General features: G+C 51.7%; 1 protein-coding gene across 3 annotated transcripts in view; it reads right to left on the reverse strand.

Annotated features, from left to right (window-relative positions):
* Positions 1 to 27,690, reverse strand: part of PSD2 (pleckstrin and Sec7 domain containing 2) — an 87,039-nt gene that overhangs the window by 11,748 nt on the left and 47,601 nt on the right. For 2 of the 3 annotated variants that reach the window (XM_064671533.1, XM_064671534.1), the window contains 9 exons: positions 24,815 to 25,303; positions 22,894 to 23,088; positions 18,372 to 18,452; positions 17,749 to 17,861; positions 15,814 to 15,874; positions 8,243 to 8,333; positions 7,255 to 7,298; positions 3,670 to 3,860; positions 2,468 to 2,538 (listed from right to left, as the gene is read on the reverse strand). In XM_064671533.1, the coding sequence (XP_064527603.1) occupies positions 2,468 to 2,538; positions 3,670 to 3,860; positions 7,255 to 7,298; positions 8,243 to 8,333; positions 15,814 to 15,874; positions 17,749 to 17,861; positions 18,372 to 18,452; positions 22,894 to 23,088; positions 24,815 to 25,303 (1,336 nt within the window). The remainder of the gene's footprint in view (positions 1 to 2,467; positions 2,539 to 3,669; positions 3,861 to 7,254; positions 7,299 to 8,242; positions 8,334 to 15,813; positions 15,875 to 17,748; positions 17,862 to 18,371; positions 18,453 to 22,893; positions 23,089 to 24,814; positions 25,304 to 27,690) is intronic. The other variant, XM_064671535.1, reaches the window with a different exon arrangement.

The following is a 27,690-nucleotide window of genomic DNA, read 5'->3' on the forward strand; positions in this document are numbered from 1 at the left end:
AATGTCTTTTTTTTTGTTTTCCATGGAAAAACTGTCATAAAATTAAATGTTGATGGTAGTTCTGTACAAGCCAAATCCTCAAGCATCACCTGTGGTCAGCATGAGGACTCTTTGGTGGACTCCATGTGGACACTCATAACGAGACAAGGACTGAGATGTGAGAAGAGTGCTGCTGACTTGAGGGGCTGGATTAGAGCTGGGCTCTCCCTCAGCTGCAGGACAGAGTGGCAGGGCTGTGAAAACCCCACTGGGCTAAGAGCAACCCACACTGCAAGTTACCATGCGCTGCTGCCAGATTTCTGTTGGCTTTTTGACATCTGCCATAGGACCTGGCAAAACACGGGAATCATTGGGGTGTGCTGAGAGCTCTGAGTCATAATTCCGTGCTGCCCCGAGGACCTTTCTGCCTTTCTTATACAATCCACTGTTTGTTTACTCTCATTGCTGTGGAGATAATGCTGCAATTCGTAGGAGCATCTGCCCACGGGGAGTGCTGCTCCAGCAAGGTGAGTTCAATGGGTTACTGCTCGGCGTGTGCTGCTCAGGTAGTTCAGACCTAGTTCAGTGGGTTATGCTGTTGCATTATGAACAGACATTTGGCATCCTGGGCTGGCTTGGGATTCACATTCAAGTGAGCCCCTATCCAGTCTCCTCGGATTTTCCCACGGAAAACTTTCCAGCAAATCCTCCTAGCATCCAAGTGTCATCCTACAGCATGCAGGGAAGATAGTCCATGGTGACTCTGATTTCCACGAGGATGTGGGATTTGTGTTTGTGTTGACTAGAGGTGGCTACACAATGAGCAGAGGTGAAGAGAGGCAGAAAGTGTCACTTGGCAGCCCATGGAAAGACCCAGATCAGGAAGGCCATGAAGAAGAATATAAACTTTAAACATAAAATCATGGAATCACAGCATATCCTGAGTTGGAAGGGACCCACAAGGATTATCCAAGTCCAGCTCTTGGTCCTGCATAGACCAGTCCCAACAATCCCACCATGTGCCTCAGGGTGTCATCCAAACACTCCTTGAGCTCTGTCAGCCTTGGGGCCATGACCAGGGCCCTGGGGAGCCTGTTCAGTGCCCAGCTACACTCTGGGGGAAGAACCTTTTTCCAAGATTCAACCTAAACCTGCCCTGACACAGCTCCGGTTGTTCCCTTGGAACAAGGGAACACCTCATCACAGAGAGCAGAGATCAGAGCTGCCCCTCTGCTGCCCCTTGTGAGGAAGCTACAGACCCCGGTGAGGTCTGACCTCAGTCTCCTCCAGCTGAACAAGCCAAGTGACCTCAGCTGCTCCCTCCAGACCCTTCCCCATCCTCATGTCCCTCCTCTGGATGCTCTCTAACAGCTTTAGATCTTTTTGATGTTATGCTACCCAAAACTGCCCCCAGAACCTGAGGTGAGGCCACAGAGAGCAGAGCAGGACAATCCCCTCCCTGATGCCCCCAGGACAGGGTTGGCCCTCCTGGCTGCCAGGGCACTGCTGACTCATGTCCAACTGGCCATTGACCAGGACCCCCAGGGCCCTTTCCTGGCACAGCTGTCCCGCCTCTCATTCCCAGTCTGTCCATACATCCGGGGTTGTCCCATCCCAGGGGCATAATCCAGCACTTCCCCTTGTTGAACTTCATATGGTTGGTGATTGCCCATCTCTCTAATTTATCAAGGTCTCTCTGCAGGGCCTCTCTGCCCTTCAGGGAGTTGACAGCTCCTCCCAGTTTAGTGTGGGCAAACTCACTCAGTATCCCCTCCAGTCCCACGTCCAAGTCATTTATGAAGATGTTGAAGAGCACGGGGCCTACGATGGAGCCCTGTGGAACCCCACCAGTGACAGGTCACCAGCCTGATGTCACTGTCACCCTCTGTGCCCAACCCACGAGCCAGTTGCTCACCCACCACATGATGTGTTTATCCAGCTGTGGGCTGGACAGTTTGTCCAGAAAGATCCTGTGAGAGCCAGTATTCAAAGCTTTGCTGAAGTCCAAAAAGATCACAACTGGCTTCCTATATCAGACACAATAAAGCTCTGCATAATCAGATCTCTGCCTGCAAATAAAACAACAGGCAGTATAAGACTGGTCAGATGATCCACCTCTTCAGTTTCCTATTGCATTTCTCACCCTTATCCTATTTCATCTATTCCATATCATCTCTTCATTCATCCTCTCCAACAGCTCCTACTTGCTGGGATTCTTCTGCAGAAATCTTGCCTCAGTGTTTCCTCTTTCATATTTCTTCCTTCAGGGTCCTCTTTTGAGGCTGTGAATAGTCTCCTTAGCATGAACACCACTACAAAAGATGAGAGCATCCTCCAGCTATAGTCTCTGGAGGAGGCCTGTTGATGTCCATGCATGTGTTAGGACATGGATTCACCTCTGCTTGCACCTATGAGTCTCCTGCTTAGGACATCAGGACTGCTTTGGAGACAGCACGAGACAGCAAAGGGGATAATCCCCCATGGTTACCTTTTGTAAATAAAGGACGGTCCCTTTAAGCACAGCATAAAATTTCTTCCAACCTCTTCTTCCTCTGGGAGCTAAAAAAAGGAAGAATGTTTAATTGTACATGTCTGCTCCTGCTGGTGCTGCTTGACCTTCCTGGCAAACCCAATCCTTCCCCCAATCCACCACAGGCACACAGTGGTGCCCAGACCTCATACACCTCCAAGTTTTTGCTCATGAGTGGCTTGTCTGCAGGGACATGTGTTTGAGAGACAGTAGCTGGGCTCTGCAGCCTCCCAGCAGGAACAAAGCAGGTCAACACCAGGGATGAGCTGGTCCAGGGGCACCACTGGACACCTGCAGGAAGTCTGTGCTCCTCTAAGCCCAGGTTCATGTTCCTTGGACTAAATGCTCGTGGAGCAGAGACATTCCCTGAGACTCTCCTGCTTCTGGTGAGTTGGGCAGCTGTGCCCTGGGTAAGGAGCTTCTCTTACACTGAGGAGGGAGCACTGCCACCAGCCAGCTTGATGGACTTGGGGACAGAGAACTTTCTGGAAGCTGGAGAGGGATGGAAGGTGTGGGGAGCCATCCACATCACCACAAGACAGTTGATCCTCCAAGTACAGGATATTAAGAAAATGCTGGAAGCAAGGGAGGCCTTTGGTGGTAATCTCTTCTAAAGAGTTTAAATTGGCTGCAGTGACTGGGCCAATCATGTCAATTAGCAAAAGGGATTATCCAAGGTTTAATTAATCTCTGCTCATTAACAGTTCCCAAATATCTTTTCCTTTACCTTTCCTATAATCCCACATGCTGATAGCAGAGCTGTGGGGTGTTCTGTCCCCCAGCCAGCACATGGCAGGACATGGACAGGAGCAAAGCCTGGCAGACCAGACTGTTCCCAAGGCCAGGGCTGGGGAGGACATCCTGCCCCCATTGCTCAGAGAGTGGGATTGGGAATGGGTCCATGAACAGGATGGAAGCCCAGGTCTGTCTGTGTGGGGCAGGCACTGTTAGGTTCCTTGGCAGTGAGAAAGGAAGATTGAGGCCTCCTGAAAACATTAATGTCTACAAATGCCTCAAAACACCCTCCTTTCCCTGCATCCTGGCACTTCAGGGGATGTCTCTTGTGTTCCCTGGGATGCAGTGAGGACATGCCAGGGAGAAGGGTAGGGAAAAGCTCTGGGAGTGCCTGGGGCACCTCTCCCTGTCCCATTAACACATACTTCTCTTCCCATCCATGTCTGCGTGGGTTTTGCGGGTGAGGACCCCGTGCTTGTAGGTGACGGCGTTCAGCGCCTGGGGGATGTCCAGGAAGGGGTTGCTGCTGTCAACAATCCTCGTCACTTTTTTCGCACTGGCTCCGAATTTGTCATCTACCAGCTCCGAGAGGGATTTCCTCAGCTCGTCCTCATCGCTTGGAAACAAAATCGGAGAAGAGACTGAGTGGAGAACACGTGGGGTGGGTCACAGAGTGCCCTGTCTGCCTTGGGTTTAGGGTTTATATTACAGGTCAGGGAAAGAAAAAGAAAGGAGATACAGGGACAATGCACACAGAGAGTGCCAGTGGTGGTGGTCTGAGCTGGGTGGCAGGTAACTGTCCCAGAGGTCCCACTGTGAGGTTACTCAACATGGGTGAGAGGATGGGGGCTTGTCTGAACACCAGGAAACTGCAGACACCCCATGCTGAGGACTACAGGCATTTCACAGGGAGATCCTCTGATTCTATGCCCTAAAACCAGAGCTTAAGGAGAGCTTTTGCTGAAATCCAGGTGTTACCATCATTTATCAACTGCCGAGAGGCAGTGCCTGCAGCCTCCTAAATACTGAAGGACCTTTAGGAATGTCCTCTGCATCTCTGAGGAACAAAAGCTCTGCAGACATTGGGGAGATGGGCCACTTGACCAAAAAAAAAGACAAACCCTGGAACAGGTTATACATCAGCTCCCCACTTGTGTCCTCAGGGTGAGCTGGCAAAGAGCAAGAAATGCTGGTCATTTCCATAAAAACTGCTTCTGTTAAACAGATCTCCTGGTCCTGGACCTTGAACAGCAAGAGCTGAGCATCTTAGCAAAGTGTTACTGACTCCACCAAGCCTGTCTCTTCCTGTCTGGAGTAAAACCTACTCTGGCACATAGAAACTAGAACTTGTATGGGAAGAGATAGTTCCCAGTGTCCCTGGGACATGAAGGAGGAAGAGCAAACAAGGAGTTTCTGCCCTGTGTGATAAATGTCAATGTCTAAATGCCCTGAGTGGTCACATTAGGTTGCAGATCAGACTGGGACCAAACCTCAGCTGAGGAGTGACCCAGAGGTGAATCCACTGGCTGGGATGTGAGCAGTAAAAGAACACACTGCCCCCCTGCACAAGCAGATGGCAAAAGCATCAGACACTTCGTGGAAGAGAAGGATGATTTCTCAGCCCTCAGCGCCCACAGGAGTCCTGGGGCTTAGACAGAGCCCAGACCCTACAGCTGGGTGGGGGTTAGTGGGGCTCAGTTCTTTGGGCTGCACCAGAGGGACCCCTCAGAGTCCTCCGTGCTGCTGGGCTGATGGTCACACACCTGCCTGTCTGCTGGGATTTGTGGTCAAGGGCATTTCCTTCCTGGGACAGACAAGGACAGAAGGCAGAGGGAAGCAGGGAGGAGAGGGTCCTGCCTGTGCAAGGCTGTGCCTCAGTGCCGGGTGTCTGAGAGAACTCCTGTGCCAGGGACTCTCTGACCCGGACACCTCATGCCAGGGAGTTTCTGCCCCAGGTATCCCATATCGGGGAGCATCTCTCAGCACTTGAGGAGCTGAGGGGGTCTCTTGATCCCAGGCCGATGTGGGGTGAGTGAGGGGCTGCAGGGATACCATGGAGTGGGCAGAGAATGGAAGGAGGGGGCTGGATGCTGCAGCGGGACCCGGGCGGGGGGTGACATCCCTGGGATGTGCCCGAGCAGGGAGCTGTGCTGGCGGGCGTTGTGTAACCAGAGCCCGCATCCAGCGGCAGATGGATGCACTCCTGCTGAACTCCCCTTACATAAACCATCCCGCCGGCTGCGGCTGCGGAGCTCGGAGCTCCCTCTCGCGACAGAGCCCACGCGCAGGTGACGGGAAGGATGGGCTTTAAAGGGAAATCGATGGTACCTGACCGCTAAGAAGCTCCTGCCTTTCCAGGGCTGGCTGTGGAAGGAGGCACCAGCCGCTGCCATCGGGCATGGCAGGCGATGGGGGCTCCTGCTCTGCAAAGCTTGACCCAGGTAGGTGGGGAGGGAGGGAGGATCAAACCAGCTCCAGATGCTTTTCTGCTGAGGATAATATGAGGAAGAGAGCAGGTGATGGGGCTAAAGGCCCAGAAGGTCCTGTTCAGTCCCGTGACAAGAGAGGTCTGAGGCTAATGAGGACAGGAAAAGAAAGGAGAGGAAAAGAAAGGGAGATGGAGGGGATGGGAGTAAAGGGAAAGGGAAAGGAAAAGGGAAAGGGAAAGAGAGAAAGGGAAAGGGAAAGGGAGAGGGAGAGGGAGAGGGAAAAGAAAAGAGAGAGAGGGAAAGAGAAAAAGAGAAAAAGGGAAAGGGAAAAAGGGAAAGGGAATGTCCACAGTGTTAGCTTAGGATCCCAGGTCTGTTAAGGGCTTCCCATCAGCAGCAATGAGGAGACACTGGGGCTGGGGGGCCTCACTGAGGGTCCTGACTTGTGCTCTGGGCAGAAGTGGGTGGCAGAGCAGGGGAACAAGGGCTGAGGAAGGTGCTGTGTGAACCTGTGATGGGGGGCACCATGCTAGCTGTTTCCAGGCTTGTTTGATCTGGAGGAGAAGACAAAGTGCGTCTTATGGAGCTTGTGGATGACATAAACAAGAGAGGTACAGGGCCACTGCTGAGAGGGCCAGGAGCACCCCAGGGCTTCACTGGGGCTCCGGGTGAACAGCAGGGTGAGCAGGAGGCAGCCGGTGTGTCCTGGCAGAAACAGAGGCCAAGAGCACCCTGGGCTGTGTAACAGCGGCACAGTGAGGAGGCGAAGAGAAGTGATCCCCTGCTCTGCACTCATTGCATCATATCGTGATACAGCAAACAGTGCTGGGCTCCCAGCACAGCAAAGAGCATCAACGGGGTGGGGAGAGTCCAGCTGAGGCCACCAAGGAACCCGAGGGCTGTGTAAGAGGTGACTGAGGGAACTGGTCTTGCTCAGCCTGGAGAAGAGGTGGATTTGGGGGACCTCCAGGCAGCCTTCCCTGTGTGAGGGAAAAGGCCACCATGGTGCATGGCAGAAGGACAAGAGTCAGTGTGCATAAGGCAAAACAAAAGAGATAAGAAAACAGTGCCTCTCTCAGAATAATTAAGTATTGGTTTGTTGATCCAGAGGGGTTGTGGGTTCTCTGTCCTTGGAGGTTTTCAGGATCAAACTGAACAAAGCCCTGAGTGTCCTGGTCTGAATTCAATGCTGACCATACTTTGAGGAGGGAACTGGAGATATCACAAGGTCCCTTCCCTTCTGACTGATTCTCTGACTCTGTTTCCAGAAAAAAACCCAAACCTATGTGGAAGAGGTGGAAAGTGTCAGTGACCAAAGTAACCACGGATCTTTCCTTGTGCAGAGACTCCTGAAGCACCTGGAGAGGGCATTCCCTTCCTTTAGATCATGGATCCACAGACTGTCACCAACATCCCCAACTTCTTTTGTGTCTAAGCCATAAATAAACTCCATTTGCCTACAGAGGGCACTTCAGTGCTTAAGGGCTTGGCAGGAAATATTCTGGGACTGAAAACATGGCTTAAGACCTGCCAGACACTTGGAAGGACACACTAGCTCTCAAATGCTTAGCACATACTTACATGGCCCACTCCAGCTTCTCATTCTTGATGGAGTTATACAGTGTCTGAAACAAGAACATGGAATTAGCTGTGTCTCTCATGGAAGTCATGTCTGGCTGTGAGATCATCTCCTCCTCCACATTCTGCCTGTGTTCCTGGAGAGATCCCTTCCCTGCTGAACTGTCCTGGAGAGGCATTCACCAATTACCAGGACAACTGCTGTCCTGCCAGAGCCCTTTTTATCTGTGTGCCACGCTGGGTATTGGACTGGGCACGTCAGCAGCAGGGGGGTCTGGCAGCCAACCTTGCTCAGGAGCCTGTATATGACATTTTTTACTCATTCTGGGTGTTGCACCTAGTCCTGAATGAATCCTGGCCTACACAAGATGCTAGAAGACTCAGGGATGTGCCACGACACCTTTGATGTCTTCACTAGGGGAAAGGAAAGGGGAGGCTTGAACTGAGTAGCAGGGGAGATATGAGTGACCTTGGGATCAGCTTTTCCAGTTCCTCCTGTGCAGAATTCCAGTGGCTTCCCTGGGGCATTGGAAAAAAAGCAGGAATGGACTAGGAAAGCAGAATGTGGAGGTGGCCCTGACCACATGGAGGGGTGGGACAGGGTGAAAATACTCCCTTTGGAGTGTTTAACCAATATCCCATGGTAGTGCACTAGCTGTGTTGGAACACTGCATCTAATTACATGGAAGTGAAGTATCAGTGCTGGATGGTCATATTTGGGGGTGGGAGGTACCTTGTTCTGTGTGCATCACAGAGCTGCTGGGGGGAAAAGGGCCCCTGGTATGCTCTGAGGGCAGATCTGCCCCAAATCTGGACAAAACACCACCAGGGAACAGACCTCTTGGCAGAGACATCCATGGGGGTTATAATTCTTCTCTGAAACAACTGCACACTGAAAAACGCTGATTGAAGGGCTCAGGGTGCCCCAGCAGGACTAGGTGGCACTGCAATAATAATGACAGTATCCCACTGCCTATTTATATCACGTTACCTTCAGCAAATCCTTCGCGAAGTCCTTCCCATCGTTCAGCCCGTCCAGGTTGGCGATGAACTGCTGGCACGACATCTTTTTGCCAATGTTCTGTAAGGCAAAGAAGCAGCTCATTAATCTTGTGGAGAGTTTTGACTTTAATCAGTGCCTTTCAAAGAACAATTTTACATGTGGTGCTGAAAGCCTGGGTTTGTCCCAAGAGCTCAAAGCTGAAAGGGCTTCTGATCTGATTTGCTATTGGGGCTCTTTGCTGTATTTGCAGCCAAATGTTTCAAATGACCTCTTTTTTAATGGTGGGGATAAGACACCTGAAAATAGCCTCTCCAGCTCTTGATCCAAGCTTCCTAAGTGATCCAGGTTGGTCCTGGCACAAGGGCTGTGTCTCAAAACTCAAAGCAAGCACTCTTGTTGAAATGGCAACGCTTGGATGGGGCTCCAAGGCTGCTGTGTGTGAAATTGTGTGAGCATGCAGTGCCAGCACCTGAGACAGTCAGCACTGGGGAAGGGAAGGCTGGTCCTTCATGGAAAATGTTATTTTCAATTGCTGTTACAAAAAGAGATGGTCCAGATGGTACTGCACGAACTTGAGTGCAGTGGTGTGAGAGGGCAACGCGCATACACTGGGAGAATCTCACAACCTGGAACACACTCACCACCAGCTAATGCCAAGGATATTTGGTGCTGAAGCTTCCAGGCCATCTGGCAACCCTGATATCATGGCTTCATCACCTGTGGCATCTGCCTTCCCAAAAACCCTTTACCCTTCACCGTAGCCAGGTGAGCCCTTTCCTCAGCCTGCTGGGGTTGAGGCAGGCAGCCCTTTTCCCAAGCCTCCCTCTGCAACCCCACCTCTCAAAGGGCTGAGGCGTGGAAGAGTCAGTGGGAATTGCAGGCTTTGGAAACAGGAGTCTGATGACACAAAGGAAAGGTGGGTGTCTGCAGTGCCATGTCATGTCACAGCCTGCAGTGTGTGAAGGACAGACCCCGGGTGACACTGCCTGGAGTGGACAACGGAGTTAGTGAGGAGAGCGTGAGTTCACACCAGTGGTCCTAAGGATCCCAACAGCATCCTGACACCGGGTGTGCTTCACATCCAGGTATGGACAGCATGGCCATCCAGGAGGACCTGGGAAGATGGCCAAGAACAGCAATCAGAGCCCTGCTTAGGGGCTCAGTGAAGGGAGAGGAAGGGCCTCACTGGGTCACTGGCAGGGGATGAAGCTGCAGCAGATGACACAGGGCAAGATGTGTCCTCTGTGGGGTGTCTTCTTACACAGCAGGTCACCTGCTGGATGCAGCAAGGTCATCCCATGGGGACATAATGCTCAGGGGAATGTGTCTGCACACCTCAAAACTCAGGGCTCAGATGTTCTACATCTCTTGCTGAATTGGGATGTTTGGGTAGGAAGAGCTCCATTCCTGTCCAGCTGCACTGGTAGGGGCATTTTGCTTTTCTCTGTTTGTCTTGAAGGAGACTGACACCAGAAACCTGCCCACAAACGTGCACTGCAGATGACCTGGAGGCTTCTCCCCAAATGAAAACATCAGGAAAGAGTGAGGCCTTGGGATTAGCTTCCCATGGCCCCCCTCCACCTGTCATCTGTGTGTGCAAACACTCTTGGGCTACACAGGGAGCCAAGTGCTGCCTTTGAGCAGCTCTGTCTGATTCTCTTAATTATGCCTCCTGCTGGTGCCAGCTCCAGATGAGCTGGCACCCTTGAGAGATCAAGAAAAAGAAGAATAAAGCACTGTTACAAATCTGCAGTGCCTGGGGACGTGGTTGGCACAACACAGCTCAGCCATCCTGGGGAGCCCCACGGCCCCCATCAGCCAGAGGTTGCTGCCAGCCAGGGCTCAGAGGGCACATGGGCTGCAGGAGAGCTCAGGAAACCTTGCAGACATGCTGGGATTTCAGCAGAGGGAAGAAAGATTTGTGTGCTCATTGGCCAGTGAATCTCTGACACAAAAAAGAAAGGAGAAATCCAGTATTGTGGATGGAGAGAGGAAGGAGGGTGAAAGAGAACATTAAAAAACGCAGCGAGGAACCTCCATGAGGAGGGAAGTTTGGGGGTGAGGCAGGAGCGTTGTCTGAGACCTTGAGGCACCAAATTTACACAGAGAGAAGGTGACTACTCCCACCCCTGCCCTGAGGCAGGAAAGCAGAGTGCACAGCACTGGTCTTTCTGCCCAAAGAGATCTTGCTGTAGTGATACAGCACTGAATGCAGAGGCCAACACATTTTTGGAAATGAGTGGATACAGTGAGATAACACAAGTTACCAGCCTCACAGGCCCTTTTTTGGGTTTCTCATGTACGTGTCTGGGACATACTTTCATCCCAAAGGATGGCTTCCTTTTTATTCTGTGATTTGTCTCTTTCTGTGGTGCAAGACCGTCTCTGAGCTCACCTGAGACAGCAGCCACACTGTGGAAATGCAGCTAATTGAAAATATGCCCTTTCCCTGACAACCAGAACAGGTGATGAGAAAGGTCCATCAAGGATGGGAATACTGGGAATCACCTTGTTGGGTAAGGTGGCTGAAGCACTGCAGGGTCAGGGGCAGGACTGAGGGCGGCTGTCAGCACGGGATGCTGGGGTGGCCCTGATGCAATAAAACCTCATGTCAGCAATATTTAAATGGTTCTCAACACTTGCTGCTTCGGGAAGTGGGCTGGAGCCAGCCACTCAAACACAAAGCCCTGCAAGTGCCTCCCCATCAACACCAGCTGAGCAGAGAGAACAAAAAAAATCACCCCAGGACAAAGACTTTGCAGCTTCTGTTGATCAACACTTGCAAAGAAACGATTCTGTGATCACAAGTGCCTCATTATCAACAGCATCAGCACCGGGGACTGCCTGAGCTTTCAAACACTGCAACAGTATTTAGCAAGTATGGGGGATCCCAGGAAAACCCCGGAAAGGGCCACCCCCAGGGTGCAGTGGGGTGTGCTCTTACACAGCACCTTCAGATTCAGCAAGGTCATCACAAGGGGACATAGTCCTCAGAGGAATGTGTCTGCACACCTCAAAACTCAGGCCTCAGATGTTCTACATCTCTTGCTGAACTGGGACCTCTGAGTAGGCAGAGCTTCATTCCTGTCCAGCCTGACATAAATGGGGGCATTTTGCTTTTATTTAATGGTACATCGGTCACTTACCAGCAACAGAACAAGCCAGAGAGGCTGTTTCACAGCCACACGTAGCTACTATTCCTGATATGTCCCCCTGGCAGAAAAGAACTTCGTCCCACCTTTGCTTGCTCCAGGCCATGCAGCAAAGCATGAGAAACCAGTCAGAGGATGAGAGAGCACCATGGTGTGCTGCATGGGGAGCCAGTGAGCCAGCAGTGGATTAAACAGTGGATTAAATAGCTGAGAAGAGCTGGACACTTAGATGAAGGAGTAGAGACAGTCTGGGAATGGATGGGCAGAGGTGGATGGGTGCAGACACTGCATGGGAACACAGGGATGCAGAGACAAGGTGCATGACAGCCATAGAATATCCTGAGCTGGAAGGGACCCACAAGGATCATTGAATTCTGATCCCTGGCCCTGCATGGGACAGCCCCAAGGATGAGATTGATCTGGTGGTAGATCGACAGGGCTAATTCTGCCATCCCATCATTTCAGCCCAGTGTAACTCCCCTGTTTACACTTGGGTTCTTGCCTCCTCCTGGCCCCAGCCATCTGCTGCTGAGCTGGCTCCCCCAAGATGATCACAGACCATCTCCTGAAGTGTCCAGGATGGCTCCATCCACCTCCAGAAGACTCTGGCCTATAGCCTGGCATTCCTTGGCTGTTGCCAAGTCCCAGCATCAGGAGTCTGTGCAGGTGAGTATGGAGCTGGGTGCTCAGTGAGAAGAGCAGGTGCCATGTGAAAGCCCCAGGAAGAGAAGCAGTTTTCCAGGACCTAGAGGGTGTGAAGGGTGGCTGCTGGAGTGCTCTCCCAGCATTTCCTCTGTGAGGTGTTAAACCACTTGAGCTTCTGGGCTGGAGGCCCGGGGAATCAAACCTCTCAGCTCGAAGTGGTGACTGCAACACATCTCCAGAGCTCCCCAGCATGAACATCATGCCCTTAGCAGGTCCTGCTTCCACTCAGGCCCTTTGACCTCTCCCAAATACTCTTCTTCAGGGGAAGACACCCAGGCAGCTCCATTTCTGCTCCAGCATGAAGTGAGGGGTCACTGTTCTGACAGGACCAAGGTAGTGGAGGTGTTCCAGACTGTAGGAGCAAAATCACCTCCCTGCAGGGAACCAACCCATACCAAGCAGCCCTGGGCCCCACAAACCTGCTGTGGGCAGACTGGGGGCACTCTGCAGGTGATGCCAGTGGCTGCTCCTGCCTCAGAGCTCTTCAGCTCTCCTAGTGCCACTGACACAGCAGTACTGCCAACACCAACCCGTGAGCTTGGCTTAAGGAGGAGATCACAGGGTTTGTAAGATTAATGATGGACATATGGAGTCAGGAGCTGCCCAGGATCCCATGTCAAGCTTTCTTTGGTGGCCATGAGAACTGCTGGCCTGCTTTTTGAACAAACCACAATATGATTCCAGAAGCTGGGCTTTGCTAAAGTACCAAAATGCCCCCACGAGTGCTGATGATGCTCAAGTGTTCATTTGTCATTGTCCTTTTATGGCCAGGAAAGAAAACACCGACAGTGGAGAAGGAGACATCTCAAAGCTGTGCCTCCACGGGGCAGAGATGGGGCAGGGCAGTTCTTACTTTGCCATAAGATCTCCTGGAGCAAAAACACCACCAGCAGAGCAAGGCAGAGAGTTGCAAAGACGTGGCTTGTACTACAAGGCTTGGAATGTTCAGTAACTGCTGGCTTTTCACACCAACTCCTGGTGCTTCCATGAATGGGGAATGTCTCATTTTAAAGACGGTTTTCTGGGCAATCTGGAAACAGGGTCTGAGTGCACCTGTGGTAGAAAATCAACAGTACTAAGGGCAGGTGCAAATCTCCTGTTTTAAAGCCAGTGTTGTTACCTTCAGGCCTGGACTCAGTGTGTGTGTCACGGTCCCTGCTGGAATGCTGAACTAGACCATTCCAGGGGCACTGCTGTGGGGAACTGCCCCTTTACAGAGACACATCAACCCCCCTTTCCTCCCCAGAGGAACTTCCCACTCTGCCAATGCACAGTGAAACACTGCAACACACACACACAAGACTGAAAAAAGGAAATAAAATTAAAAGTGATATGGAATATCATGGCAGCGTCTTTAACAAGAAGGGCCGGCAGATCAAGTCACACATTCCCAGGTACACAGCAGTTTATGGAGGTTCCTTTACACCAGGAGCATTTCATGGGATGCATATCAGCTGCTAATGGCTTGCCAAGGGAAGAACATTGCACAATCACTTAGGAATCCACACAAACAAAAACCCTTACTGTTTTTAACACAGAAGAAAAAAAAAACACAAGTCAAATGCCAGTGCTTCAAAGCAAAACACTAGAATGACTGCACTTACCACCTGGTAAAGGGTTAAAGAGCAGAAAGAGAAGTTCCAGGAGCAGAAGGAAATTAAAAAAAAAAAAAAAAAAAAAAGAGGAAAAGGAGAAGAAGAAATTAACGTTATACATGCAGAAAAATAAAGAGAAGATTTTTTCAAAGAAAAGCTCAGGCATTTCCACACCTGGTCAAAAGGAAGTTATTTTTATTTTGCCTAGGTATCATGAGAACATTTCTTCTTACCAGGCCTCTTAGCCAGCTTGTCAATGAAAAATAGCAATGGTAAGGTTTTGGAGGTTTAGGTAGGTTTTTTGGCCTTTTCAATAATGTTTGTCTTCCCAGAGGCATATCTTGGATCTGTTTTTTCCTTAAAAAAAACCTAGACTAAAAAAGATTATTTTGGACTGAAGTCACATAGTTTGCCTTCTGCCACAATGGAAATGCTTTGGTGGAAATATTTCCTTGGCTCCAACGGTTTTGGCTGAAGGATGAGTGCAGAGATGGGTTACTGGGAGCCATGGGGGTGGGAATGGACCCAGAGGCCAGAGTGACACTGGTCATAGCTCCCTGTTCCCAGAGGATGAGGCCATGGCAGCTGTAGGCAGCTTGGTGCAGGCCACATCTGGAAAGGATGTCACAGTGCACATCTGGACAGGATCCCCCTAAAAAACCAGTCACTCCCTTCACTGGCTGCTGTGCTGACACTGTCACTGCCACGAGGGCAATATCTGTGTTGCAATTATGGGAAGGGTCTCCCAGGTGGGCCCTCAGGATGGCCCTGGTGAAGTTGGTGGCCTTTGCATCTTTGCCCTCACCGGTGAAGAGCGCTCATGGAGTGTCCTCTTCCCAGCCCCACAGAAAAAGGCCCCCCTCAAACGTGATTATAAACCAGCACGAAACAAAGAGAGCTGAGTTATGGCCTTCTGTGCTCTCATTACAGGCTAATGAAGAGAAAACCAGGGCAAGCCTGTGCAGATGGACAGCAAAGGGTTACCAGCTGGAGGCAGAAGAGGAGCCTGATGACGACCTTGAAAATCCTGGGTCACGCTCAGGCTGCTGTAACAAACTCCAACCCTGTCCCCTTCCATGTCCCCTCCACCTTCTGGGGGATCTGCAGCTCCAGGTCTCAGCTCTCAGAGGGGCAACAAAAGAAGGTACCTAATCAGCCTGAGAGCTGAGGAGCCCCTCTACCCCTGGAAAGGGAGCACAGCCCTTTGAGCCTCACAGCTGCTCTACACCTGCACTATGAAGCTGGAGAGCAGGGAGGGGATCTGGGTCAGCAGTGCCTTCAACCTCAACACTGAGCAGGGCACAGGGTCCACTCCCAGAGGTGTGGCTGGGAAATGGGTCTCCAGAGGTGCACAATGTCCCAGTGCTGTGCCCTTGGACAGGTCTAATCTCCTTCCTGGAGTTATTTTTCCTCCCTCTCTCCTCTGCTCTACACATTCTGGTTGACCTTTTAAGAACAAATCCAACCTACTCCATCAGAAAGAACCTCTAAAAGGCGGTGAGAGATCTTCTCACAGCTTCTGCTCTTCTCCAGCCACTCTTTTGGGCACTGAGCTCTGCTCACACTGCTCTTTGTCTCCAGAGGCCCATCTGGTATGAAATTCTCCTGTTACATCTTGGGGAAAAGGAACAGCTGAGATTTATTTTGTGTTTTGGGAAGGAAATACGAAATCTAGACCTGTGTGAAACAACTGACCCCCTTGCAGCAGTTTCTGGGACAAGGGGAGCCTCAGGTGCCTGCAGCACAAGAAGTTGCAGCACAACTGGTGCTGCTGTTCCCAGTTCAACAGAGAATGGTGGGGAAGACCCCAGTGAGAGCTCCTGGGACAGGGCTGATGTGTGCAACAGGTCCTGGGGGGAAAGCTGCACTGCCTGTCCCTCTAAAGGATAATTGCTGTCAGCAGGAGACAGGCCTTTGGCTTGAGTGTGGAGTGACATTTGTGTGTGAACCATCCCCAGGTCCAGGTCTGGCACCCAAAATTCCCCCTGGAGTAGGTCAAGTACTCTCTGCCAACCTATCTCAATTTTCCAGCAACACATTGAGCACGAGGGAAGAGACCCCTATACTGGGAAGGGACAAAGGATGGATACATCTCCAAGGACTACTTACATGGCCGTGCAGGTCTGTGTTTAGCAGCATCAGGGCACAGGTGAGAGTGTGAATCCCATCTGAAACACACAACAGTCACACAGCTATGGCTGATTACTCCCCATCCCATGCAGTTTTGGTGTTTGCTGTCTTGACAGCCCACCTATTGCAGAACCAAGGCCAGTTGCTATGGCTGGGGACCTTAAAGAACACCTGTTTCATTCAACTGTGTAAGACAGTTTAAAAAATTACAAAGTCATCCTCTTCTCCCTCAAACTCTGCCTTTTCCTGAAACAATCACCAGGGAACTGTCTTTAAAGCAGTTTTGCCAATAGCTTTCTAAAGACCAGACTTTCTACTAAGTCTTACTCCATTTCCATGAACCAGATGATCTTTAAGGTCCCTTCAAACCCTTTCTATGATTCCATGGTTTCCGTTTTGTCCTGATGTCACTGCAGATGGGGCAGAGACCCCAGCAAACAGAGCTGGTTTGCCCCAGTTGGTCATGGTGACCTCAGGGGTTTGTCCTGAGGTCTTTGACCATCAGTCTCTGCCAGTCTCTAAGCTCTTGGGGCTGTATGGAACAGTGACATGTCCTGAGCACTCCATGCTCAAGGCCAAGCTCTTTTTAAGCACTTTTTAAGTCTCAGTGGGAGGTTCTGGACTGACATTAGGCTTTGCTATATAACTTTGGTCAGGTAAATCATGTCCCACATGGCCCCAAGGTGGAGCTGGTGTCCCAAAACCTGCCATTCTCTCGCTGTTCCTCGGCTCAGTTGCACTCACTTTTTCTCTCAGCTCACACAGCTGAGAGTCAAAACACAACCAGGTAGTTCTTCCACGTCTGGGCTTCATCAGTACAGGAAAGGAATAACAAGACACAATTCTCAGGCAAGGAGCAACAAGACAAGAGGAAATGACCTCAAGCGGTGCCAGGAGAGGTCCAGGTTGGACATCAGGAAGAATTTCTTCACTGAAAGGTTGGTTAAACATTGGAAGGGACTGCCCAGGGGAGTGGTGGAGTCCCCATCCCTGGAGGTGTTCAGGCAATGACTGGATGTGGCATTTAGGTCCCATGGCTCTGGTCTGTAGGGTTGGGAGGTGGATGCAACAGAACCAGGGATCACTTCCAGAGGGAAGCGTTGGAGAGGAGTCAGAACTTGGCATGGGGGATATTTCAGCTGGGGACTGCTGCTGGAAATTCAGCCTGCAGTTTAATGTCTCCAGGTGCAGGACCCTTCCCAGGGAAGTTCATCTTTGGATCAGTGGGGGAGAGCATCACACAAACACAGGGAAATGAAACATGGAGAGGGGGTGGAGGGGGAATAACTGGCAGCTGAGAGCAGGGCAGCAGCCTGATTCCACCCATGGAGGGCATTTCCAGATGCCTGTTAGCAGGTGTGTAGAGGCACTTATGTAAGTGCAAACATGGGCATGCTCGTGTCTGAGTGTGTGTCTGTGTGCACACACGTGTACCAGGGATGACCTTTCCCACAGAATCATAGAATCAAAAGACCTCTAAGATCATCCAGTCCAGCTGTTGACTCAGCACCACTGTGTTCATCACTGAACCTTATCTCCAAGTGCCACATCTTCTGAACACTTCCAGGGATGGTGACAGTGTAGAATTATTAAGGTTGGAAAAGACCTTTAAGGTCATCGAGTCCAACAGTTAACCTAAAAATGTCAGAAGAAACTGTATCCACTTAAAAAATAATGTGGAGAGGCTGAAAGTAGCTCTGAAAATCTGCAGCCCAGAATTCTACCCAGCTGTGCTGTTTTGTGTTACAGCTGGAGATGTGGGGAACACAAATCCTGTGTGGGGCAGGCCAGCAGCTTTCCTCAATCCGCATGGAAAGGTCTCCTTGCACTCAATGTCTGCACCCAGCACCCCCAGTCCCTCCCAGGGCAGGGATAACAGTCAGGGCAGGATCCCAGGGACAGGGGTTTGTACCTTCAGACGTGCTCTCCTCCGGGTTGCACTGGCAGTACCGCCGGGAGAAATGGATCAGCACCCGCTCCCGCTCCTGCGTCTCTCCCATCAGCGGGAATGCCTTCAAGAACGTCCTGCAGGAACAAAGGGATACTTGGAGACCTTGTGGATCAGTCTGCTGGGCAGTGTCCACGCTAAGGAGTAAGATGGGAAGGGGGTCCTTTATCCTCCCCTCAGCCTGTGCACCCCAGGCCCTGCAGGTGGGATGCGAGGGGGTCCCTGGAGCCAGTGCTGAGCTGTGCAGGGAAGCGCTGCCAGCTGAGCTCTGACCCACCCCCGGCTCCATGGCACCAGGATGGGTTGCCCATCCCAAGGGAAGGAGTCGCTCCCACTTGCCCCGATTTTGTACGGGATGGGATTCCTGGGAAAGCTGCTCTCCACCAGGGGGAGCAGGTTGGGGACCCTCCCCTTGAAGTGCACTTTTGGCGGCAGCACCTTGTGCCAAACGTGCCAAAGCAAAGATTAAATGACAGCCTGGAGCTCCCCCCTGTCCCTGCTCCTATCACATGGGAGGCCCCCACGGTGCTGGGAAGCCTGGAGGAATCCCCACTGCCCTGCTCCATCCATCCCAGAGCCCAGCTCACCTGAGTGCTTTGTCAAGGGTCAGGCCAGTGAAGTCAAAGAAGCTGAGATACTCCTCTGCTACCAACTTGCTAAATTCATTGCTGTAATTAAAGAGGGAGTAGTCAGCCCTTTCATCAGGGAAGAAGACACTGTTCACAAGAGGAACAGCAGACTGCTGCCTCCTGGCCAGCCCAATCACAGCAAGACATTGCAGACGTGATTCCAGACCCAGGGGGACTTTCTCTGGGCTTAAAAAGGACAGTAACATTCCTGCAGGCAGCCCCAGACACCTGAGAATGAGAGACACTTCCCTTGCTCCACCCCTCTTGTGCTGCTGGCCAGGCAGAGCCTCCTCCCAAAGCATCCATGAGGAGGAGGAGGCCATAAGGATGTCCTGTGCTCATCCAACACCTACTTCTCTCCCGTTGCTGGACGTGTCTCCTCCTCCCACTGCAATATTCCTGCTCTCCACTCCACGTAGGCTCCCATCCCACCCTCTCACCACAGCACCTTGCTCCCATGGCAGATGGATGCTGCTGGAAACCGGAGCAGGAGGGCTCAGCCAAGCTTCTGACCCTGCTCATCCCTGAATGCTTCTCTAGAAACCACTGCCCTGCCACGTTTTTGAAGGATGCTTGGAGATGTGTTGTCTTTAGAGCCAGAATGGGGCCTGTGGAGCTCCTCTATTTGCACAGCTCCATGGATGTGCAAGAGTAATCAATAAAAGTGGGCAAGAAATCAGACGTGATCTCAATATGCTCAGCTTTTGTCATATACAATTCCTTTTCCTTCTCCCCACAAAATGAAAAGTGTTTTGCTAAGGATTCCACATCCAAATTCATGCCAAGATGTGTTAAAGCAGAATTCATTGCTTTTCTTACAGCATTATCTCATCTCTGCTGTGAGGTGGATGCTGCAAAGCCTCTGGCGTGGATGCACAACTCACAGCAGGGTCGGGCAGAGCAGCAGGACAGCTCCAGGGGAGAGTCCCAGGCTGAGTTTTGAGAGGCAGGAGACAAATATTGATGCTGGGGGTTGTGGAGGAGACTGTTTCAAAGCTGTATGAAGCCACAAGGCCTCACACTCATAAAACAATCCTATCATTTTGGGATCACTAGCTGTGGGAAAGACCCTCATGGACCCACGGCCAAAGCATTTGTCTGAAGCAGTGTCACAGTCCCTGGTGTGCAGATTCCTGCCAGCTTCCCAGGGGGACTTTTCCACTTGTCCTGGAACTTCACAGCAGAAGGTGACCACGTGTTTGTGAAAGGAGATGTCACCACACCTCCCCCTCTGTGGCAAAGGACGAGCAGAACTGAGCAAGCCCCAGACCTCCCCTGGGATTCTCTCAGCTCTGAGCCTGCAGAAGACCTCAAGCATTGGCTGTGCCAGTGCTGGGAACCAGCCAGTGCTCTCCCTGCCCTCAGTCACCCCCTCACACGGGCTGTTTTAGTCTCTCAGGAGTAAAGGACTTTCCCCTTCTACTCTGCCCTCGTGAGACCACATCTGGAGTATTGTGGTGTGCAGGTCTGGGGGCCTCAGCACAAGAAAGATGTGGATCTGTTGGAGCAAGTCCAGAGGAGACCACAAGGATGCTCTGAGGGCTGGAGCCCCTCTGCCACAGAGACAGGCTGGGAGAGCTGGGGTTCTTCAGTCTGGGGAAGAAAAGGCTCCAGGGAGATCTGAGAGCCCCTTCCAGTGTCTAGAGGGGCTCCAAGAGAGCTGGAGAGGGACTTTGGACAAGGGATGGAGTGACAAGACAAGAGGGAATGGCTTCCCACTGACAGAGGGTGGCTTTAGATTAGATATTGGGAAGAAATTCTTTCCTATGAGGGTGGGGAGGCCCTGGCACAGGTTGCCCAGAGAAGCTGTGGCTGCCCCATCCATGGAAGTGTCCAAGGTTGGATGGTGCTTGGAGCAACCTAGTCTGGTGGAAGGTGTCCCTGCACATGGCAGGGGGCTGGAACTGGGTGAGCCTTAAGGTCCCTTCTAACCCAAGCCTCTCTGTGATTCTTCCCATGATTCTATGAGTCCTTCTGTTTGGACATCCATTTACCAGGTGTCCTGGGAACCTGCTTGGGCACCCTGTGCCCTGGGCACAGACCAACAGCTGCCTTGTCCTGCAGCACTGCAGCCACCAGGGGAGAGCAGTGTCTGACTCCCACACTTACTCTCAAGCTGAGCTTGAAGGAATGGCCTTGCCCGAGGCTCCCTAAAGCAACAAGACTTGGCATGTCTATACCCAGCACAGATTTTGGGTGGGTTGAACTGCTTTTGAGATGTTTCCATGGCCTACACATGGAGCTACACCTTAATTTACATTTCTAACTAGACCAGGCAGGATGAAGGTGGGAGGGAGCTCCCCTTCACCCCACGCTCCCATTGAGGCAGCACAGGCTCAGCTCAGTCAGTGGGTCTTGCTGAAAGCCAGGAGTCCATGGGGAATTTGTGAATCCCAGGACAAGTGGTCTGAGCCAGCTGCTGTGGTGCCAGCAGTCCTCATCACACCTTCCTGTGTGCCCCCCTTGGTCCCTCTCTGCCTGGAGAAGCTGCAGGCAGGGGCTGCTGGCTCTGCTGAGGGAACTGGACAGTATCACAGGTCACCTGAAGGCAGCCAGCCCCCAGGAAGCCACAAACTCCTATATCTAGCCAGGGCATCAGTGACATTGTTGGGACTCTTCTCCCTGAGCTCCACAGCCAGTTAACATGTCCCAGGCCAGGGGATGCCAACACTGGCCAGGGCAAGACCATGGCCCACACTAAGGTGGGCTCAGGTGTTTGCTCTGGCCTCCTCATTCAGGAATTGTCCTCCTCTCTCTCTGTGCCAGTCCCAGCCCTCCCTGCAGGAATGGGTGACACTTCCATCACGCAGCTCAGACACCACAGAGACATTCCCACAGGAAGGTATTTCCCATGGGGACATTCCTGCCATCCTTTGGATGGTGGCCTTTCAAGGCATTTCCCATGGGGACATTCCTGCCATCCTCTGGCTGGTGGCCCTGCCACACAGACCTCCATCCAACTGAGGTGAAAGGTAAGAGGAGCTCTGTAGACCTTCATCAAGCCTTTTCTGCTTGTTTGACAATGATGAATGGTTTTGGCTTTGGTTTATTTTACTTCTGGCGTTTTGTTTTGTTGTTTTCTTTTTTGTTTTGTTTTGTTGTTTTTGAGAAAATTGCCAATGACCACAAAGTAAAAAAGGGCGTAAAACAAGCTAAATAGCTTCAAAATGAGATTTCACTTTTTGCTCAGCCCTCCTACACGGAGCTGACCTCAAAGCATCACTTAAACTTACCCTGCTCCCACCACCACAGGTTTGTCTTACATTGTCTTAAGTGAGAAAGACCAACTTAACCCACATCTATCTTCATCCTTCTCCCTTTCCTGCTCCATAACAGGAGCCTGCAGCTCTGTTCAGGCCTTATGCCAGGAAATGGTTCAGATGTCAAAACCCAGCTGACCAAATCAAAACTTTTATTTCAAAAGCTGTGTGAATTCCCAAATGTGGGTCACCCAACACCCTCCCAAGGTGTGAGGGTTGCAGGGGTGAGTGAGGACTGCAGGAACTAGCAAAGGAATAGACTCAGAGACCCATTGCTTGGAACTTACTCCCCCTCAATGAGCTGTCATGGCAAATTTGAAAGCAAGGAGAAGGATGTCAGACCTGAGGCAGCAGCAGCCAGCAATGCACCTGCTACAAGAACCACAGCAAAAGAGAAGGATGGGGATGCTGCCAGGTGATACAAAGGGCCTCTCTGGGAGACCATTCCTGGGCTCCTTCTGTCCCAGGACTAAGCTGGGAGTCACAGACTATCCTTGCTACTGAAAGGTTGGGTATTCACTGAGGTACAAGGTGTGTTCTGCTGATCTGGGCAGGAGGGAGACATTTCAAGGACAAAAAAAAAAAAAAAAAATCCCAGCAACATGGGTTATATCTGATCCAGGCAAAGGATGATGGGGATTGGTGCCTTCACACCCACTGGCATCCTAAAATAATCTGTTACTGCCACACTCATTACTGTTACTCTGTCTCTTAGAAATCTCTGCAACTCTCCCACTTTTGAGTATTTGAATAAACACTTTTTATTTCCCTTCTGCTCTACCCAGGCAAATCTACCAGCTGAAGTGCTTGGACCTCTGGTGTTGCTCTCCTGCCATCTTACAGACTGGGTTGGGAGGCTCTGCAGCAGGAAGGTTTTGGGCTGCAGACATGAAAAACCTGGGGACTGGCAGGGATCCGTGTGACAATCCAGGTCTGGATGCTAAAACCTTCATCCTGGGGATTTGCTGTAGTCTTGCTGGGCCCTTACCAAACACAGGCAGCTCTCGGTTCTGATGGGCAGCAGCTTGTGGCAGCTAATGCCCAACATCTCAGGCAGCTCGTAGGATTCATATTTTAAGGGCACTGGGCCAGTTTCAACTGGAAGGATCTCCAACAGCCCCATCCAGCAACCAGCCCCTTCCAGTGCTCCCCAGACCCTCCCCACCACTGCGCTCCAGGCTGCCACCTCTGCCACCCTCTCCCAGGGCGGCCCCGCTCACTTTTTGCCGAGCTGCCGCGCCACGTCGCAGCGCTTGAAGCCCTCCAGGTTGTAGAGGCGCTTGGCCAACCTCTTGGCAGCCTCGCTGTCCGCCCTGCAGCCGTTGGCCAAGGTGTCCGTGCTGCCCTGGTCCAGCTGCTCCGTGCTGCCCATGTCGGAGTCGGAGTCTGACAGGGTGTCCTTCAGGCTGGCGTCGCTGGACGGGAACAAGGGACGCTCAGGGAGCAGCTGTATGACCCCGTGGAACCCACCCAAAAACGCCACGTTTCCATTTTTTCTCGTCCTCACCAAAATGTATGAAAAAACCCATGTGTTTATGAGGTGGGCTGTAAGGGTAGAAGACCCTTCTGGGAGGTGTATTACGAGGAGATCAGGGCTTATTTTGCTTAGGAAGACTTTCCTAATGGACTGGAAGAACCATTGTTCCCAGAGCCAGTTTTAGATGTTTTCTTCTCCTGCATTCTAGAGAAACTCTCCCTGGTATGAGAAAAAGATAAGTGCTTGCAGACATGTTTAAGGGCCCCCACACTGGGGGGATCCAGGGATGATAAAAGCCCTGAGAAGAGCAGGGGGTGTGTCTTTCCTCAGGCCCAGTGTTTGAAACACTGTTGAGGTTAATGTTCTTTAAGTCCAGTGTTCTCCACTTTGGAAATAAATCTTCCTACAATCCTTCCACTGCCTGGCATTTTGGGGGTACATATGCATTACCTTTCTTCACAGGACATTGGACAAGCCTAATGAAATGGCACTATTTAATTTCAAATTAAAGGCTGCAGAGAGAGTGACTTCTCCCTGAGTAATGAGGATGTATCAAAGTAAGCAGCCCCAACACCTTTTGAAGCTTCCTCTCTCTCCACTCGTGTGGAAAGGGATGCCAAGCTCTTTCCAAGCTGTGGACATTCAGGAAATTTTAGGGATAGATAATATGCTTTTCAGTTCAGCTCATTTGCTGGGGATGAGAAACTGCACTTGTACAAGTGGTGTCAATGGGACTGGCACCAAACCTGCTGTTACAGGTGGGCTGCTCCTCTCCCAGCTGCCTGCTGGCCTTGTGGCCAACTGTTGCCATGGACAACACGCCGGGCAGCCCTGCTGGCACCATGTAGGTGGGGATACAGCCCTTTATTTTCCTGTCCAAGGCCACTTATAGCACCTATTGATTCATTTTTGAACAGTGTGACTCACTGAAGGCCTGGGAGCTGGACACAGAACCTCGCTCCAGCTCTCCCATGACCTGGTTGCTCTCCCTCATGCAGGGGAGTGCCCTACAGATGAGCTGCTGCCTCCCAGGGGTGATGGATTGGGTCTGAGCTGGGGCAGAGGATGAAGTCTCTGCTGTTCTCCTCACTGTCTGCAGAAGAATCTTTAGGGAGGCTTTTACAGGGGTATCTAGTCCTAAATAAAGCCCTGAGGTTTCCCTGCACTTCAGAGCACTTTTGGGAGTGCACCTGACTGCCCCCAACCTGCCAAGGTGTCAGGCAGACGAGTCAGGGGTCTGCCCAGAGGAGCCTCAGCTCCACCTGCTGTAAGGACAGATGAGGTCTGTGAGCAGCCAGAGGGATGGTGATGCCCTACAGAGCCAACACGACCACCAAGTGCAGAGCTTTGGCTTTTCCTGGGATCACAGGACTCCTCAGGATCCTGCAGCTCACCTGTGGTTTGTGGTCCTGGCTTTGAGCACAGGGAAGACTCAAACACAGCTCTGCTGGACTAACTGGATGAGACTTTGGTCCCCAGTGCAGTCCTAACCCACAGGCAGCAAAGCTCTTCTTGGTGGTGTTTGGTCTCTGCCACAACACCACCAGAGAGGAAGCACAAGGGATACAGGAGCAGCTCCATCTCTAACATGTCCACTGAGCCTTGCTCCTGGACTGGGATCCCATAAGACAAGGAGCCACTGCCCAAGAAATTCCCTGTCTTACCTGATGGAGTTAATGATCTTGGTGGCATCTTCCTCCGACCCCTCCACGTGGAACCCGTTCGGGATACTCTTCAAGGACAACCGGCTCAGCACATTCTCTGACCTGCTGCTGGTAATAGAGTGCCTTAGAGGGCTCCCAAAATCCCCCTCTGCTGGCTTTGCTGCTCCCTGCTCTTGCTTGTCAGCAGCCATGTGGTGAAGGGCTTCTCTCTGCTGGGCTGCCAGTTTCTGCTCCAAGAGCTCGGGGCTCTCCTTGGCCCTTTGCTGGATCAGGGGGGTGAGCGGGGCCTCAAAGCTGACACAGCTGTCGGTCTCGTCTGTGAGGGAGAGGACATCCAGAGAGTCCAGGCTGCTGTAGTATGTCCCTTTCATAAGGTCAGACTCAACAATCTTCTCAAAGGTCGAGCTGAAGCCATCCCTGATGTCTTTGAATTGAAAATGCTCCCTGTCATCATCGCTGCAGCTCAGCTTGGCATCTCCAGAAGCAAACCTGGACCAAAAGGGGAAAACACAAAAATACTGTCAAGGCAATTCTTGCCCTGTTCCACTTGGAGCTGGGAGGCAGGAGAAAAGGCAGAAATGGACACTGTGATTACAGGCCCTTGGGACCTTTCTGTGGTTTAACCTGCTTGGTTCCTGATTTTATTACAAGTTTCTACAGCTGAAAAAGGCAGAGTTTTGTGATGAGCAATCCCAGAGGCCCAATCAACCCTTAATTTGCTCATGTCCCAGTAAAAAGCCAGACCTCTGAACTGGAGACGTTTGCACATGACACCTGTTACTGGATCCAATGCCAGAATGGATTTAATCTTCCTTTAAGTGTTCCAATTACGGCTACTTCAAAAGCATGAAAATCCTGAAGGCTGAGGATATTTCATCCAAGTTTGGATGTCAGCAGCAAATGTCTTTGATCCCTTTTACAGAGGAGGAAAACTAGAAGCTTTTAGGGAGCAATCCACGTGCTGTAACTTCAGCCTCTTCCCTTAGATGAGGCACCCTGGAAGTGCAAGGCTGCCTCCAAAGAGTGTTCTCTCCACTGAGAGGGACGTGAAAGGTGACAAACACCCAAGTAGGGGAGGCTCCATCCTGTTTTACAGATGGCCTGGGGGATTCAGGCACAGCATTGCAGGCTGTGAGATGCAAGAACCTAAAAACACAGCTTCCAGGATTGCTGGAGGACTGTCAGCAACCCTGAATCTGCTTAGCTTTGGGTGCAGAGGCACACATTCCAGCGCACATCTCAAACAAACCCGCACTGGGAGAATTAATCTGAGTCAAATCCAGCAATAGTCTCTGACTGAGAGACCTGGAGAGCTCACGGAACAGAGCAGGACCTGCCTGAGATACCCAAGGGTCTCAGGTGAAACCTGCCTCCCCACTTCCAGCAGCCACTGGCAGAGCTCCATTTGCTCTGTCACAGTCCCACATTTCGTGGGTGACACAGGTAAAAGCTACAGGAACATTTCCTCCACCTGTCATGGAGTTCACTTTCCTCACAGCAGCACACACAGCCAGAGGTGCACATAGCCTTGTTGTGGCAGTGAGGAGAGGGCACAAAGCTACCAGGCTTCTTGTTCCCCATCTCTGCAAGAAAAATGCTCATGGAAAAGAATCTGAGCAAAGGCAGATTTTCCTGTTTCTGACGTGCCAGGGTGAGAGCCACTGAAAAGCAGAGGCCAACTCTGCTCTCGGGTTTCTTATTTCTCTGTGTGCCAAGAGGCTGAGGAACTCACACAGGTCAGGGCCCATGAAATGACTGTGCCATGCCACCTTCCCTTCTTTGAGATGCTGCAGGCTGGTCAGCTGCAGCAGGAAAAGGGCATCCCAGCACAGCAGGGAGCAGGACAGACCCACCTGAAGGGCTGTGCAAGGAGGGCGACAACCACGTGTGGCTTACACCAGTCATGAGACCTGACAGGCCCCAAACCCCAAGGTTTTGCACCCTTTAAAGTCCCCTCTGATGTCTCAGCCATCAGAGACGCTGTTTTCAAGCCCAGCTCTGCATCCACATGGGTAAAAACTTACATGAATCCAGAGGCTCACATAATCCCCTGATTCCAAGAGCTCAAGGCTTTAGAAAACTGTCTCCCGGTTCATCAGAGCTGGCCATGCCTCAAAACAGCAGAAATGAGACAGAGGGCAGCAGCTCCAGCCCAAAGAGCCCTCATCCCAGGACAGCTTGTCTTCACAAACCCATCCTTCCCTGGAGGGTGAACTGCAGTGCCTGGCCATGACAATGTGGACTGGAAAGATCTCCTTCCACAAAGCAGGAGGAACCTTAAAACCTTCATCTCCTTGTGACAGGAAGGACTTTACAGCCTAAATTACACCCAGGGATGGGAGGTCAGGACCTGCCTGGCAGACTATCCAGTTGCCAAATTTCTTGCAACAGCCTGCATCCCCAGTGAACCTCCACAGTCCCTCCCCTCCAGAGGGTCTGTGTCCTCCATACACCAAGGAAGAACCCTGGGGATTTGTGGTTTCTGCAGGTGCTCCAAGAGAGCCACAACACCATTCCTTGGCCTGCATTGCTTCACTGCAATCACCAGTGGAATGGCTTTGTGTGAGAGCACCTGTGCAGGAGGGCCCATCCCCGTGAAGTTGGGGGAACAGCAGGTGTTTCCAGGGTGCTGTGCACAGCAGCTGGGCCTGTGGGTGTTCTCCTGGGTGCTCCTGGCTATCACACCCACCAACAGCCATCAAGCCCTGCACCTCCTGGTTATTACTTAGCAGGTCCCACTGCCATAATCCCAAGACAGACAGGTCCCACCCTCTCACCACGCTGAACAGAGTCATTTCCATTGACTGTTCACACCACAGACCTGGCATATGCCAGGCCTTTACTTATCCCTTGAGCCCAAACTCACAGCAGGCAGC

Source organism: Pseudopipra pipra, chromosome 15 (assembly GCF_036250125.1).
Source record: "Pseudopipra pipra isolate bDixPip1 chromosome 15, bDixPip1.hap1, whole genome shotgun sequence".
Classification (NCBI taxonomy): domain Eukaryota; kingdom Metazoa; phylum Chordata; class Aves; order Passeriformes; family Pipridae; genus Pseudopipra; species Pseudopipra pipra.